Raw genomic sequence first — 16,986 nt, 5'->3', positions numbered from 1 at the left:
GAGTGGCGGCATGCTGCAGCAAAACGCTACCGACGGTATGCTGGGCCAGAATGCGGCCAACCAGCAGGGAGGCGGCGGTGTGCAGCAGACGCAAGCGAATCCCTCCATCATTCCAATGGGAGCGGGTAGCGGCGGCGGCGGCGGCGGCAACCAGATGCTGTTCAGTCCCGGCGACGGTAGCACGCTGACGAACAGTGGGGCGGTAGTGTGCAGCTCGTCGACCACGGGCGGCGGCGGTATGCAGACGATGACGTCCCAGTCGATGCCGCTGATGAACGCGACCAACACGAGCACGATGAGCGGCGGCGGGGGACCAAACACGAGCAGCTTCGCGGCGGGCAGTGGTGCCGGTGGGGGTGGCCCAGGCAGTACCGGCGGGACCAACCCGTCGATGGTGGCGGTGCCGGTGCAGGGTACGAAGGACTGGCACCATTCGGTCACGCCCGACCTGCGCAACCACCTGGTGCACAAGCTGGTGCAGGCGATCTTTCCCTCGCCCGACCCGTCCGCCATGTTCGACAAGCGGATGTACAATCTGGTCGCGTACGCGAAGAAGGTCGAGGGCGACATGTACGAGATGGCGAACTCGCGCTCGGAGTACTACCATCTGCTGGCGGAGAAGATCTACAAGATACAGAAGGAGCTGGAGGAGAAGCGTCAGAAGCGCAAGGAGCAGCAGATGCAGCTGCAGCAGCAGCAGCAGCAGCAACAGCAGCAGCAGCTGAACGCGGCCGGGCAGGTAGTGGGCGGTGCCGGTGCCGGCGGTGCTGGTGCGAATGCCGCCGGCCAGCTGCTGCGCCCGCTCAACCACAACCACCAGCAGCAGGTGAACCTGCTGGGCGGTATGAACGCGGCGGCGGGCGCTAACAATCCGGCCGCCATGCAGCAGATGCGGCACGGCGGCGGCGCCGGTGGGCTGATGAACCAGGCGCAGAACAGCCTCGGCGGCCAGCTGGGACCGAACAGCCGGCTCGGCGTGGTGAACGCGCAGCAGCAGGGCGGTGGACCGGGCGGCCAAACGCAGCAGCTGTTTGTGGCGCAGCCGGGCCCGAGCCCGAACGGCAATCTGGTGCACGGCGCGGGCGGCACTGTGCTGCCCGGCGGGCTTTCTCCCTTCGCCCAGCAGCAGCAACCGAACAACCATGCGCAGGGCATGGTCGGTGTGCCGCAGCAGCAACCGTCCCCGCAGGTGGTAAACCAGCAGTCATTCCTCAACGGACCGGCGATGATGGACAGCTCCTCGCAGCTGCAGCAGTTCAACGACATCGTGCGGGCCAAGTGCGCCAACCTCAGTGGTGGCGGTGTCGACGGTACGCAGCAGCAGCTCGGACAGCTCTCCAGTGCCCTTACCGGTCAGACCATGGCGCAAGGGATGCGCACCGCGTTCGGTGGCGTCAATGCCAGCGCGGCGCAGCAACAGCAGCAGCAGCAGCAGCAGGGAGCCAATCCGGGCAACAATCCTGGTGCGTCCGGCGGCATGTTTGTCAACACAATCAACCCCGGTAGCGGTGGTGGTGCTGGTGGCGCCGGCGGCTTCAAGCTGATGAGCGGCGGCAAAGCTCAGGCCCAGCAGCGCAACATGGCTCTACTGTCGGGCATGGGCGGAGGTGGAGGCGGCGGCGGCGGCACCGGCGGTCCTGGCACAATTGGCAGTGCGGGAGGAGCCGGCACAGGCGGTACCGGGCTGACCGGTACAGCAGATCTCCTTGCCAGCAGTCCGTACGGTGTCGTCGGTGGGGCGGGTGGAACGATCGGCCCCAATGCAACCACCGTGGCCACGTCGAACGGGCCCATGCTGCCCTCCCCGGCAGGGAACAGCAACACGTCCAGCAACAGTATTGTACCGCTACTACTCACGCCCGGTGGACCACCGTCGACGGAATCATCGTCGGCGGGCGTCGGTGACGGGCTCGGCGGACCGACCGCCACCACCGGTGCGTCCTCGGCCTTGCCCGTTGGCGGCGGACTCCTGCCGCCGGGCAGCTCGCTGGGCGGAACGATGGTGACCGGGGCGGCCGCCACCGCGACCCTCTCGCTGAACGGGAGCTCCACCACGACGACGCCGGCAACGACACCGGCCACCCCGGGCAGTGGTGCCGCCCTCCCATCCACGTCCACCGTGCTTCCCGCCTCGACCGGCACGACGAACACCACCGCCAACGGGGCCAGCACGCTCACCACGTCGGTCGGCATGTCGGTCAGCCGCATGACCTCGTCCTCGTCCTACAGCTCGCAGATGGCCGCCCTCGAGGCGGCGATGGCACGGGACAAGGAAGACTCGCCCGAACAGCCGAGCAGCAGTGGCGCGAAGGACGCTAGCGCTGGTGGCGGCGGCGGTGGCTGCGGCAGTAAGAACAACAAGGGCAAGTTCGAGATGAAGCGCGAGGAGGACATCAAGAGCGAGCCGGACAGCAACCACATGGACACGTCGGGCGGCGGCGAGAGCGGCGGCAAGAACGTGAACAACGAGTGCATGAGCATGATGGCGCACGAAATCAAGTCGGAGCTGATGGACGGTTCGGACGGCAGCAGCAGCGGCGGCGGCAGCAGCGGCAAGAACAAGCTGGACGTGACCTCGTTCAAGGTGGAGGTGGAGCAGGGCCGCCCCGGCAGCCCGAAGGCGAAAGTGATGAAGACGGAGCTGAAGGCGGGCATCTACCCGGAGCCGACCATCCAGACGAACGCGAGCGACAACAAAAAGAAGTGCTGTAAGTGGTGTTGTTATGCTGTGTTGTGCTCACGGCGGCACGGTTTTTGTTACGATTGTCTTTGCTTTTTCTTCTTCTTCGATTAGCGTTCAAGCCGGAGGAACTGCGGGAGGCGCTGCTGCCCACGCTCGAGAAGCTGGTCACGCAGGAACCGGAATCGATCCCGTTCCGCATGCCGGTCGACCCGAACTCGCTCGGCATACCCGACTACTTCGACATCGTCCGCCAGCCGATGGATCTGAGCACGATCCGGAAGAAGCTGGAGAGCGGCCAGTACCAGGATCCGCGCGAGTACGTCGACGACGTGTGGCTCATGTTCGACAACGCCTGGCTGTACAACCGGAAGACGTCACGCGTCTATCGCTACTGCACCAAGGTAAGCTTGCGCTTTTGTTGCTTTGTCGTCGTACACGCGCCCGCCTCACAAATGCATCGGCTGTTCTTCTTCCTCTCCCTCCCCCCCACAGCTGTCGGAGGTGTTCGAGATGGAGATCGACCCGGTGATGCAGTCGCTGGGCTACTGCTGTGGCCGCAAGTATACCTTCAACCCGCAAGTGCTGTGCTGCTACGGCAAGCAGCTATGTACCATTCCACGAGACGCAAAGTATTACAGCTACCAAAACCGGTATGTACTCGCTAGTAGTGGATCGTTGCTCGTTGCGGCACATTCGCAATTGCATTTTCACCCCCCCAGTTAGGGAAAGCAAAACAGAAAGGGACTTTTTTTCGTTTGTTTGTTTGTTTGTTTGTGAAAGCAGCATTATTGACCTCTCTCAGATCGTTACTTCAAACCAAAGCCTCCTCATCATCACGACTAAACTCTGTACCCACAACTGCGATGATGATGATGGCAGTGTGTGTATTTGCTTCGCCTGCTCACACTAGCAGACGCACAAATGCATGCAACCGGCACCACCCGTTGGTGTGTACGGTGACTTTCGAACTGAAGAAAAGGAGCAATTGTACCGCATGCGCATATCCTTGCTCCCCTTACCATTTTTCATTCGCTTGATAATTTCGCATCACAAACTCACAATCTTTCGCTTAGGAAACGTAGCAGGAGAGTAACGCCTTGACCAAATAAACCCCACTTTGCTTAGATTGTTTTTTCGTACAGTGAAATTAAAATTTGTTCATTTGTTTTATATTTTCATATTACGCGCTCATCAACACTGTACTACCACCACCACCACCACCACCACCAACGTATCACCGCGCAAAATATCTACAAAAACACACACACACACACACACACACACACACATGCTTCCTTCCCATCTCCCAAACCCCCACCCCCCCCCACATCTTGTTATCGCCATCAACATTCGGAAAACCATGATCTTCACGCCATCTTCATCCCATGCCACACCAACACACACACCCCCTAACCTGCTGCGCCGAACGTTCTCGCTCGCTCAACACAAAACCACAAAACTAAAAGCTCTTTTGGGGCATTATCTACCAGATACACGTACTGTCAGAAGTGCTTCAACGAGATACCGGGCGATACGGTTACGCTTGGTGACGATCCGATGCAGTCGCAAACGTGAGTATTAAAACATCCTGGGAATGTAGCATTTCTAGATCCTCGCAAGACCTATGCTTACAATGTCTCCGTGTCTGTGTGTTTCTCCGGTCCGGTCGCTGTGCAGCCAAATCAAGAAGGACCAGTTCAAGGAGATGAAAAACGATCACCTCGAGCTGGAACCGTTCGTCGACTGTCTCGACTGCGGGCGCAAGCAGCACCAGATCTGCGTGCTCTACCTCGAGTCGATCTGGCCGGGCGGGTTCGTGTGTGACGCCTGTCTGAAGAAGAAGGGCCAGAAGCGGAAGGACAACAAGTTTAACGCGAAGCGTCTGCCCACCTCCAAGCTCGGCACGTACATCGAGACGCGGGTGAACAACTTCCTGAAGAAGAAGGAGGCCGGCGCCGGCGAGGTGCACATACGCGTCGTCTCCAGCTCGGACAAGATGGTGGAGGTGAAGCCGGGCATGCGCAGCCGGTTTGTCGAGAACGGCGAGATGCTGCCCGAGTTCCCGTACCGCGCGAAGGCCCTGTTCGCGTTCGAGGAGGTGGACGGCGTGGACGTGTGCTTCTTCGGCATGCACGTGCAGGAGTACGGGTCGGAGTGTGCGGCACCGAACACGCGGCGCGTCTACATCGCCTACCTCGACTCGGTGCACTTCTTCCGGCCGCGCCAGTACCGCACGTCCGTCTACCACGAGATACTGCTCGGGTACATGGACTACGCGAAGCAGCTCGGCTACACGATGGCCCACATCTGGGCCTGCCCGCCGTCCGAGGGCGACGACTACATCTTCCACTGCCATCCGCCCGAGCAGCGGATACCGAAGCCGAAGCGGCTGCAGGAGTGGTACAAGAAGATGCTGGACAAGGGCATGGTCGAGCGGACCATCCAGGACTACAAGGACATCCTGAAGCAGGCGATGGAGGACAAGCTGCAGTCGGCGTCCGAGCTGCCGTACTTCGAGGGCGACTTCTGGCCGAACGTGCTGGAGGAAAGCATCAAGGAGCTGGACCAGGAGGAGGAGGAAAAGCGCAAGCAGGCCGAGCGCGAGGAGGCGGCGAACGCGGTAAGTGCAGCGGGGGAAGCTGAGTAGGCTACTCGGTCTCTCTGTATGGGTGTGTGTGTGTGTGCGTGGATTATATTTTCGACTGAAATTATTTTTCACAGATGATCATGTCGAACGATGACAGCGACACGGTAGCCGACGGTAAGAAGAAAGGCCAGAAGAAGGCGAAAAAGTCCAACAAGTCGAAGGCAGCTCAGCGCAAAAGCAACAAGAAAACCAACGAACAGATTGGCAACGATCTCAGCGCAAAGATATTTGCCACCATGGAAAAGCACAAGGAGGTGTTCTTCGTCATCCGGCTTCATTCGGCGCAGTCGGCTGCCAGCTTAGCGGTAAGCTTTTTTTAGGTTTATGCTTTTAAAATGTCTCATTCTTTGGGAACCTCGGTACTGCGGGAGGGATGTTTTTATCTATGTACCACCTGCCCCTTATGATTCAAAACTGACTCCTTTCGTTTTTCGCTACAGCCCATCCAAGATCCGGATCCACTAATCAACTGTGATCTGATGGACGGGCGCGATGCGTTCCTGACGCTCGCGCGGGACAAGCATTTCGAGTTTTCGTCGCTACGCCGGGCACAGTTCAGTACGCTCTGCATGCTGTACGAGCTGCACAACCAGGGCCAGGACAAGTTTGTCTACACCTGCAACAACTGCAAGAACCACGTCGAGACGCGATACCACTGCACCGTCTGTGACGTAAGTATTCTCTTCCTCGTGCGGTTGTTCTTCTATTTTCCGCACTATTTCGTTTCTTTATCTAACCAACGGTCTTGTCGTCCCCGTGCAGGATTTTGATCTCTGTATTACCTGTAAGGAGAAGGTGGGCCACCAGCACAAGATGGACAAGCTGGGTTTCGATCTGGACGACGGGTCGTCCCCGTCGGACGTGAAGCAGACGAACCCGCAGGAAGCGCGCAAGCAATCGATCCAGCGCTGCATCCAGTCGCTGGTGCACGCCTGCCAGTGCCGCGACGCCAACTGTCGCCTGCCGTCCTGCCAGAAGATGAAGCGCGTGGTGCAGCACACGAAGCACTGCAAGCGCAAGACGCACGGCGGTTGTCCGATCTGCAAGCAGCTGATAGCGCTCTGCTGCTACCACGCGAAACACTGCCAGGAGGCGAAATGCTTGGTCCCGTTCTGCCCGAACATCAAGCACAAGCTGAAGCAGCAGCAGCTACAGCAGAGGTAAGCGTTTGTCAGTGGCAATTTTGATGGGTTGTTTTTGTGTGTGTGTTTTTTTTTTTTTTGTGCGGGATTCAGTCACTAAACATTTCCCTTTTTTTTCTGTCTCTTTCTCTCCGGCAGATTGCAACAGCAGCAGCTTCTTCGGCGCCGTATGGCGGTGATGAACACGACCCGGCTCGGCGCACCGACACCGCAGATACCGCAGAACAGCAACGGCGGCGGCAGCAGCCTGAGCAGCGCCGTCTGCTCGACCAACGTCATCGCCGGCTGCTCGGTGGCCCCGTCCGGGCCGGTTAGCAACACGATGGCGATCGGTGTGCCGGCGACCGGCGGTGGTGTCGTCACCAGCATGGCGTGCGGTGGGCTAAACAATGCCGGCGCGGGTGCCATGAGCCCGTCGGCCGTGCCAAACACGGTCCAGATGGGTGGCATGGGCAGCCCGCACCACGGTGGCATCGGCATGAAGCCGGGAGCACAAACACCGCCGGCCAATGTGCTGCAAGCCGTCAAACAGGTATGTGTGTGTGTGTGTGTGGGTGTGTGTGTGTGATGAATCGGGAATGTTTTAACACAATTTGCTCATCCTTTCCTGCTCATCGACATCAATCCAGGTACAGGAGGAAGCCGCTCGCCAGCAAGCGCCCCATGTGGGCTATGGCAAGGTCAATCCCGTAATGATACCGCCAGTAATGGCGCGTGCCATACCGGCCGGCCATATGAACGCGGGCGGCGTCGGTGTGAACGTGTCGGGCGTGGGCGTGATGCCCAATGCGCAGCAGCAACCGAATGCGGTGGGCGTGGCGATGGGCGGACCGGGCGGTGGTCCGGGCGGCCTCGGCCAGAACGTGATGCAAATGGACCAGTGGAACACGCGCTACCCGAACGGTGGCGGTCCGGGTATGCGACCAACGCTCCCCGGCATGATGCAGCAGCCGCAGCAGCAACAGCCACAGAACACGCTCCAGACGGTAAGCGAAGCTTCAGTTCACTCGCAAGAGCACGATCCGCTCCCTGGATAAGGTTCGTAACATTCCTTTTCTTCTTTTTTTTTTGTTATGGTTCATCAACAGGGCATCATGGGTGGCGGTGTCGGAGGTGCGCAGATGATGGCCGGCATACGGCAGGGCCCGGTCGCCATGCAGGGTGGCATGATGGGCAATGCCCAGCAGCAGCAGGCCGGCGGACAACAGAACCAGCCCGGTCAAACGCAGATGGCCACGCAGCCGAAGCAGGCAATCGCACAGCTCATGGCGACCCTCAAGAATCCGGCCGCCGGTCCGGAGCAGCAGCAGCAGCTCCTGTCGATACTGAAGGCCAATCCGCAACTGATGGCTGCCTTCATTAAGCAACGACAACAACAGGTACGAGCTAAATCCCACTCTCTCTCTCTCTTTCCCTCTTTAGCGCGAACGTTCCTTAATGTTATTGTTTGTTGCACTCTATCTCTCTCCCTGAACAGGCGGCTCATCAGCAGAATCAAAATCAAGTGGGAATGCCGCAGCAACAGCAACAGCAGCAGGTGCAGCAGCAACAGCAGCAGCAAGCGCAGCAACAACAGCAACAGCAGCAGCAGCAAGTCCAGCAGCAGCAGCACAACGTCATGCATCCCGGTGGCTCGCAGGTGCAGCAGGTGCAGTCCGGCCAGCCGGTAATGGTGTACAATCCGACGACCGGCGGGCAGATGGCAGCGAACCGCATGCAAGGCGTACAGGGTATGCCGGGCGGCGGCAAACCGGGCAACAATCCATCCATGCAAATGCCGGTAAGTGTGCGCAATTTGCCCCCCAACCCCGCAAATTCGAGTCTAAACCATATCCTCCTCCTCCTCCTCACACACTCGGTTGCAGCTGCAGCAACAGCTCTGGTACAAGCAGCAGCAGGCGCAGCAGCAGCAGCAGCAGCAGCAACAGCAGCTGATGCTGCACCGACAGCTGGCCATGTCCGGCGGTAACATTCCACCCGTCCCACCGTACAACCAGCGTCCCCGGCCGCAGCAGCAGATGGGCGGCGGGTACGGGCAGGGTGGCGGCATGTTCCCCGACCAGCAGCAGTACATTCAGCAGACGATGAAGCCGAACCCGCAGGCACAGGGCGGCGTCGGCGTGAACGTCCTGTCCCAGCAGCTCCAGCAGCAGCAGCAGCAGCAGGGCCAGGGCCCGAACCAGGGCATCATGGGGCCGCCGAACCCGCAGCAGCTCGCGATGCAGCAGCAGCTGATGCAGTCGGTCCGGTCGCCGCCCCCGATTCGCAGCCCGCAGCCCCAGCCGTCCCCGCGGGCGGTACCGTCGCCGCGGGCGCAACCGTCCGTGTCGCCGCGTGCGCAACCGTCGCCGCACCACATTCCGTCCCATTCGCCCGTGCCGGTGCAGCCGGGCGACGTAGTGCTGCACAACCACATGCACTCGGGCCACCAGCCGGGCAACGTGGTTGGCATGGGGGGTGGCCTGGGCAACGTCGGCATGCCTGGTGCGGGCACCGGTAACGTGGTCGGAGTGGGCGTCGTCGGTGTGGGCGGCCCAGTGAACGCCATGTCGGTGGGCGGCGGCATGGGCGGCGTGGTGGGCGTGGTCGGCGGGCTCGGTGGCGGCAACGTGGTGGGCGTGGGAGGCGCGGGCGGTGTGCAGCAGGATCTGTCGCAGGGCGTCGGCATAATCGGCCCGGGCGGTAACGGGAACGCTGGCGAAACCTCCCTGCCAGACCAGCTGACCAAGTTTGTCGAACAGTTGTAGTAGTATTCTGGAAAAAGTCAACGTAGCGGGTAGAAACGTACTATTTTGATATTATTAGTTTGTTTTAGAATAATTAGTTTTTTTTTTTTGGTACGGATGTTTACAAATCGTGTGTAACTTAAGTGAAGTGTGGTTCCGTTCTGATAGGGGGACAAAGAAAGCATTACGCAAGCATTACGAGCAAGAAAGGATTTGTTTACCAAGTGTGTCGGAAGGTAGGGTGAAAAGTACGTGGCTGCGCATACAAGCAAGGAAAACGGCAATTTAAGGATATAGTTTAATTGAACAGAGCGAAGGCTGTATAAGTGTACATAGATATTGTTCGATTTTCGTTCAACAGGGCGAAAGTCGGTCCTATTCGCTGTCAATAGTTAAATGTTCATTAGTTCTATTCCAACCAATACCCTGAACACAATTTTTGTTTGTTTTTTAAGGGCTCGTATTCTAGGCTTAGGACGAAGAGTTTTTTTTTTCTTTCTATTTCGTTATTGTATGTACAAGCATAGGGTGGAGAGCGATTGTGTAGCACTCACACGTAAATCACGCGAAAAATCATACGGTTTAAGTAATGAATTGCTCGATTTGAAGCCATTTTTCTCAGGTTTCATTAATTACCTTCGAAACACTTGCACACGCGCTCGCGCTATAAAAAAAAGAAAAAAACTCACCTGCATACGTCATAACTATATTAGTTTATTATCATGTATAGATATATACATACATATATACATATATTTTCTCCATGTTCATGGTGTAAATATGCAAGTCTCCGAAACGTCTTCGTCCTTTAACATGTGCATAATGATTGTGACAGGTTCAATAAGCGCGGGCCCCGTAAAGCATATGTAGTAGGCCAAACCGAGAAACGACTAGCGCAAATTTAACTCTGCGTGATTTACCTTCAAATAATACTTTGTTCCAGTGCGTTTTCAGTTAACACGAAAGCTCTAGTGCGTGTTACGTCTGTTTTATAAAGCTGTACATATTTAACTCCCTTTTTGAAAGATGAAGATCGGAGAGAGGGACCTAGGGACATGTAGATTACGGATGGGGGCGCGGGATGCAGGGGCGAGATAGAAACATGCGCGGTGAATAGGAAAATTGGTAAGAAAAATCAGAAAACAAACACAACACAACCAAGAGAGCAGAACAAACCAGAAGAACGACACAAAAGGCCTTGCTTAGCGAAGTGGTGAAGTAAAACGTGTAAAAGAAATGCAATTTGTATAGGTAAAACAAAACATACAAAACAAACAAACATTAGACTTTTGAATTTAGTGTATTCTTCGAAAGGGAGTTAGCGCGCGAGTGCATTATTATAATGCATTCGCAGTCGCACATCCACTCGCTCGCACACACCACACTACCAGCTTAACCACCCAAGCTTTCGTACGGGAGTTTTGAATTCTTTTTTTTTTGTGTGATTTTTCGTACATCTTACACTAAACAGGTTCTACAGTAAGATGGTCCTCAATGCACGTATACGCGCAATCTTCAAAGTAGAATGTTTTCCATTTTTCACTACACTAACTGCGCAATCACTAAAGTATTTTTAAAATCCTGCAAAGAAAATTTAAGTACTCGTTAACCACAATCTCCTTTACTGGCATTGGGTTGCGTATTTTCCCTTGTTTGTATTTATTTGCTTCCTTTTTTATTATCCTAACATCGCTTATTCGGTCGTATGGGTTGCAGTAGTCATTATGTACGACTTAACAAGCCAAGGGTGTTGTTTCTCGAACTTGAATGGTTCTTTTTCTTTTCATACGCAGAGCTGACTCTATCCATTCTGTTTTATGCGCCCTGCTACGGGTGTTGCACCAAGAAAGAAGATTTGCCCGTTCGTTTTTGTCCCGAACGGACCGCACCTTTTGGGCTCTGGCGAGTGTGCGCGTGTGCTTGTGAAAATGTGGGTATGGCTAGTTGGGACAAAGTCACTTAAAATAAGCTGGACAAAGCAGTGCGATACATTAGATCTGGAGACTCTGGTGCGAGTGCGCGCGCGCGTGTGTGTGTGTGTGTAACGAGACTACCCCGTAAGCTTTAAAACGGAAGAGCAAGCAAGATTTAAGTTAGGCAGTAAAAAGTGACACAAATTACATTTAAAAGCAAAGCAATGGCGTCCTGTGTAACCGATTCCCGCCCTTCCCGGCGCCCCGTTGTGTGCTCTGTCGCCTTGTGTGACAGAAGCCGGGGGCTGTGGGGAGGGTGGTGAGTTTGTACTACGAACAAGACTTACTTCTTCGATAAGTGGAAACGTGCGCTTTTACTACGTTCTGTACATATAGATTTGATTTTATCCGGCTATAAACGTGGTCAGGGCCTGTTGACAAACTCTTTGCTGGCTTTGTATTAAAAAGTGTATTCTAGCAATAATCCTATAACTGGCAAAGGTAAAGAGGACGCGAAGGAGGGAGGGAGAATTTGAGAGAATAGAGAACAGGGTAGTACTAGCACTTTCTCCCATCTTTCATTTTCAAAAACCACCACCCATAACTCAGGATGAGTGCACACAATATTACCACATTCACGTTCACAATATTTGGGTGAGTACGCCTTTTCCAGCGTGAATGTGCATTGTGTTTTCTTTTATTAATTTCCTATTTCATCTGATCCTTTTTATCTGTAAAAAAAAATAACGAGTGGAATAGAAAGAGAGAGAGGGAAAGAATAGAGAAAAAGAGAAAGATACAAAGAGAGGCAAGATGTAGGATGATCTTTCCCGACAAAGACAAAACGAAAGGTAGGGCAATTGAAGAGAAATTGTTATGTGGCTGTGTCGTCGTTATTATACGCATCATCAGAGGGCGGTTAACCGCCTGATGGAAAATGGTTTATGCGCGGTTCGCGTCCCGTTTTTCTACTGTCTTGCTGCGCACATACGCCCAACGTTGGCGGGGGCGAGGGGACAGACCATTTGTGATTAGTTTCCCTTACCTTACTCGTTTTAGTTATCGTAGTTATAACAAGCAATCCTTACCGGCGTGCAAGCTAAAGCCGTACTACAAAAAGAAAAGAAAAGAAAGGAAAACAAGAGAGAGAGTAGGACAGCAAACGAACACACATACATCACACGATCTGACTTGATTTTCACTTCCTCTTTAATTATAGCGTAAGCGGTTAGTACGTAAGGAAGCATACAGACGTGTTTAGTTATTATAATGTGTATACATATATGTATTTATATATGTATATATGCATACATTAAACGTTCACACACACACACACACTTTTTCACGCTTGTTTAATAATTTATCTATCCGCGATCGCTTTCGATTCTTGTAATTGTGTGCACAGGTGTATATATATATATATACGTAACAAAACAAATGTTCTAAAGAATAATATTTAAGTATAATATACACATACCCTACACACCTAGCACCCAACCCACCCCTTCCATCATTTTCCCCTCCTGTTGCTGTCGAGCGCTTAGAGAGATTCGAAGAAACACGACCACCAGTGGAAATTCCAACTGGTACAACAACACACACACCCACGTACGTACGTACAATATCATTGCCCATTACCTCTCCCCCTCCCCCTCCCCCCCTCCGTACCTCCCTTTCTACTTTCCTTGACCACCCCCTACCTCTCATTCTTCCATATCCCAAATGCTCAAACGCGAACAATATCATCCCAGTCCGCAGTTCCACGTTAGGCGGTAAAAGCAAAATGTAATCTGTATCCTTTATACATAAAGCTAGGATTACAATTGGAAATAATTTAAATAACACAAAATGCCACATTTAATATAAATATATTCTATACATAAATGTAGCATATATAGGAGGGATAGTTCGTGTCCCACACCACTCGAAGATCGCTGTTCAAACTAATTTGAAGATGTAAGCGATAGAATGCGAGAAAGGGAGAGGGGGAGGGTAAGAAAAAAAAATACGCAGAAGCGTAAGAACGGAAATTTAACACTAGAACATAAACAAAAGGAGGCAGCAGGTGTCGATGAATACTGTAAATTGAATAGAAAACGCATGCGGGGTTTATAAGCAAAATGTACTGAGCAAAAAAGGGTTTAGCAGCAGCAGCAGCAGCAAACAGAAGCAAAAAGCAAAAAAAAAACGGGATGACAGATAAAACGAAGCGTGTGTGTTTGTGTGTGTGTGTGTGTGTGTGTGTTTGCATGTATCCGCTGTTGCAACGAAATCATCATACACACAACAACAACAAAAAGCTCACCCACTTCGTTTTCTCTCCGAACTGCAATTGCGCGTGGTTTAATTTAATAGTCCTACCAGTAATTGAAGCAAAAGCAAAACAAAAGCAAAACATCCTTCATACTTACAAGCTCTATAATAATTAAATAGAAAAAAAACGAAAGAAACAATTATGTTGAAACGATGTACTATTACTGCTAAATGTAAAGGAGGAGAGAGGATCGTGAAAACGATGTACGGGGACGGAGAAGGGAGAAGTATACAATAAGCACGGTAGAGCGAGGAAGGGTAAAAAGAGAAAAATCGGAAACAAAGAAACAAACGAACATAAAATGTATACAAAATCAAGAATGTATTATGTCATGTTTTTTTTTTTTTTTTAGCTTAGAGGGGGTTCCTATGAAAGAACAGGGATTGGGGGTTGAGGGTGAGTGATTTACATCCGGAACGGGAAAGTCGCCGGCATGGACGAAAAGGTGCGTTTCTTGTTGTTGTTTTTGTTACAAAACTAAGTAAAACGTGTGTCCTACACGAGTCACCAGTAACCGCACACCCACATCTCCTCTCCCGCATGTTGCATGTTTGGCTGGTCTAACGGCACTGGAATGGTAGGGAAGCAAACAGATACTGGCGGCGCCCAGCTCCCACAGCGCGCCTCGGCTGCCTTCGAACAACAAAACATTCAACTGAAAAACGACTATTTTGATTAGTACAGGACGCGACGGGATGCGATAAGCGATGCCGAAAAGACAGTGAGTGAGTCGTGTCTATAAAAAGGAGCAGGTTAAATTTTAAATTTATTGTTTGCATTTAACCGGTAACCCGTCTGGTCTTGAGAACTGCTTGAGCGAAGATCGATCGGAATGAGTAAGTAAACCTGATGGTGGGAGGATGTACATAAGAACTTCTACTACCGTTTAGGGACACACAGTAGTTAAAAGGGAGCAAGCGAGAAAGCGATAAGCAATTTTTAAATACCACAAAGCCTTCAGAAACGATGATGTTTGATTTTTGAGTCCTCTTCCTGTCCCAATCAATTCCCCGTTTCAACGCTGCGTAGTACTAACTCTAAAAACTCAAGAAGATCAGTCGGCAATAGTGTTCGGTGTACTGGAGCAAAACCAAAAGCCTGCCTCTTGAGTGGGACATCATCAAAGCTAGTAATTGAAGTGGAAGGTAAGAAAAATTAATGGCGATGATACGTTGCTATAACACGGATCCGAATTTTAATTTTGCAATTTTACAAACCGGAAAGTAATATGTAAAAGGCGAGACATAGTGGTTGGACAAACAGTGGTCGCAGACGATTGCAGTAGACATATTATAGAGTTACATGTAGGGCGCATAGGGTAAACGCAATGGTGTAACAAGTATTCTGAGAGAGATAAGCCTACTTCTAAGTAATGATGTACAAAACCTCATGCGTAAAGTAATAAATGGAGAAAACAATAATATCTGTCCCTACTTTTTCCTCGTCAGTAAATTACAACCTACAAAACAACCTCTCGCGAACACGAAGATACATCCTGCCGTTGGAATGTTTCCGCATACCGAAGCACAGGATACAGGCGATGTGTAAGGTTTACCATATCACGATTTTTGAAATGAATTTTTATGTTATATTTAATTCTGTATTATCTTATGTTATTGACTTAAGGGATATGATATTGCTATGTTGCAAATGTATGCCCGTGCATGCTTGTGCTTGCTGTATGCTCTTATCATAGGAGAGGAAAGAAGACGGACGGAGTGTGTATCCTTTCTCTCTCTCCTTCCGCTACCTTTGCGGGATGCTGCGACCAATGGAAACGCGGACCAAAATACCAGGCATCGTAACAGGAGATCATGAAAATCAGGAGGTAGTTCTATCGATCCACACTCTCACCATGTCTCGCTCTCGCTAGTGTGAGAAGATCTAATGCTCCTCTCTCTTATTGGACGCTTATCACATGCTCTTATCGTAGGAGAGGAAAGATGACGAAGAGAGTGAGTATCCTTTCTCTCTCTCCTTCCGCTACCTTTGCGGGATGCTGCGACCAATGGAAACGCGGACCAAAATACCAGGCATCGTAACAGGAGATCATGAAAATCAGGAGGTAGCTCTATCGATCCACACTCTCACCATGTCTCGCTCTCGCTAGTGTGAGAAGATCTAATGCTCCTCTCTCTTATTGGGCGCTTATCACATGCTCTTATCATACGAAAGGAAAGATGACGGACGGAGTGTGTATCCTTTCTCTCTCTCCTTCTGCTACCTTTGCGGGATGCTGCGACCAATGGAAACGCGGACCAAAATACCAGGCATTGTAACAGGAGATCATGAAAATCAGGAGGTAGCTCTATCGATCCACACTCTCACCATGTCTCGCTCTCGCTAGTGTGAGAAGATCTAATGCTCCTCTCTCTTATTGGGCGCTTATCACATGCTCTCATCATAGGAGAGGAAAGATGACGGACGGTGTATCCTTTCTCTCTCTGCTTCCGCTACCTTTGCGGGATGCTGCGACCAATGGAAACGCGGACCAAAATACCAGGCATCGTAACAGGAGATCATGAAAATCAGGAGGTAGCTCTATCGATCCACACTCTCACCATGTCTCGCTCTCGCTAGTGTGAGAAGATCTAATGCTCCTCTCTCTTATTGGACGCTTATCACATGCTCTTATCGTAGGAGAGGAAAGATGACGAAGAGAGTGAGTATCCTTTCTCTCTCCTTCCGCTACCTTTGCGGGATGCTGCGACCAATGGAAACGCGGACCAAAATACCAGGCATCGTAACAGGAGATCATGAAAATCAGGAGGTAGCTCTATCGATCCACACTCTCACCATGTCTCGCTCTCGCTAGTGTGAGAAGATCTAATGCTCCTCTCTCTTATTGGGCGCTTATCACATGCTCTTATCATACGAAAGGAAAGATGACGGACGGAGTGTGTATCCTTTCTCTCTCTCCTTCCGCTACCTTTGCGGGATGCTGCGACCAATGGAAACGCGGACCAAAAATACCAGGCATCGTAACAGGAGATCATGAAAATCAGGAGGTAGCTCTATCGATCCACACTCTCACCATGTCTCGCTCTCGCTAGTGTGAGAAGATCTAATGCTCCTCTCTCTTATTGGGCGCTTATCACATGCTCTTATCATACGAAAGGAAAGATGACGGACGGAGTGTGTATCCTTTCTCTCTCTCCTTCTGCTACCTTTGCGGGATGCTGCGACCAATGGAAACGCGGACCAAAATACCAGGCATCGTAACAGGAGATCATGAAAATCAGGAGGTAGCTCTATCGATCCACACTCTCACCATGTCTCGCTCTCGCTAGTGTGAGAAGATCTAATGCTCCTCTCTCTTATTGGACGCTTATCACATGCTCTTATCGTAGGAGAGGAAAGATGACGAAGAGAGTGAGTATCCTTTCTCTCTCTCCTTCCGCTACCTTTGCGGGATGCTGCGACCAATGGAAACGCGGACCAAAATACCAGGCATCGTAACAGGAGATCATGAAAATCAGGAGGTAGCTCTATCGATCCACACTCTCACCATGTCTCGCTCTCGCTAGTGTGAGAAGATCTAATGCTCCTCTCTCTTATTGG

General features: G+C 52.1%; 1 protein-coding gene across 7 annotated transcripts in view; it reads left to right on the top strand.

Annotated features, from left to right (window-relative positions):
* LOC120905861 (histone lysine acetyltransferase CREBBP) overlaps positions 1 to 13,749 on the top strand; it is a 26,965-nt gene extending 13,216 nt beyond the window's left edge. For 6 of the 7 annotated variants that reach the window (XM_040317113.1, XM_040317115.1, XM_040317110.1 and 3 more), the window contains exons 5-17: positions 1 to 2,708; positions 2,795 to 3,084; positions 3,176 to 3,333; positions 4,150 to 4,254; positions 4,361 to 5,303; positions 5,405 to 5,635; positions 5,771 to 6,001; positions 6,093 to 6,490; positions 6,611 to 7,004; positions 7,102 to 7,458; positions 7,561 to 7,851; positions 7,950 to 8,252; positions 8,338 to 13,749. The exon at positions 1 to 2,708 is cut by the window's left edge and continues 5,093 nt beyond it. In XM_040317113.1, the coding sequence (XP_040173047.1) occupies positions 1 to 2,708; positions 2,795 to 3,084; positions 3,176 to 3,333; positions 4,150 to 4,254; positions 4,361 to 5,303; positions 5,405 to 5,635; positions 5,771 to 6,001; positions 6,093 to 6,490; positions 6,611 to 7,004; positions 7,102 to 7,458; positions 7,561 to 7,851; positions 7,950 to 8,252; positions 8,338 to 9,219 (7,291 nt within the window). In that variant the 3' untranslated portion in view covers positions 9,220 to 13,749. The remainder of the gene's footprint in view (positions 2,709 to 2,794; positions 3,085 to 3,175; positions 3,334 to 4,149; positions 4,255 to 4,360; positions 5,304 to 5,404; positions 5,636 to 5,770; positions 6,002 to 6,092; positions 6,491 to 6,610; positions 7,005 to 7,101; positions 7,459 to 7,560; positions 7,852 to 7,949; positions 8,253 to 8,337) is intronic. The other variant, XM_040317116.1, reaches the window with a different exon arrangement.
* The last annotated feature ends 3,237 nt before the right edge of the window (positions 13,750 to 16,986 follow it).

Source organism: Anopheles arabiensis, chromosome X (assembly GCF_016920715.1).
Source record: "Anopheles arabiensis isolate DONGOLA chromosome X, AaraD3, whole genome shotgun sequence".
In the NCBI taxonomy this organism is placed as follows: Eukaryota; Metazoa; Arthropoda; class Insecta; order Diptera; family Culicidae; genus Anopheles; species Anopheles arabiensis.
The sequence above is the reverse complement of the archived record's forward strand: the minus strand, read 5'-3'. Positions and strand labels throughout refer to the sequence as shown.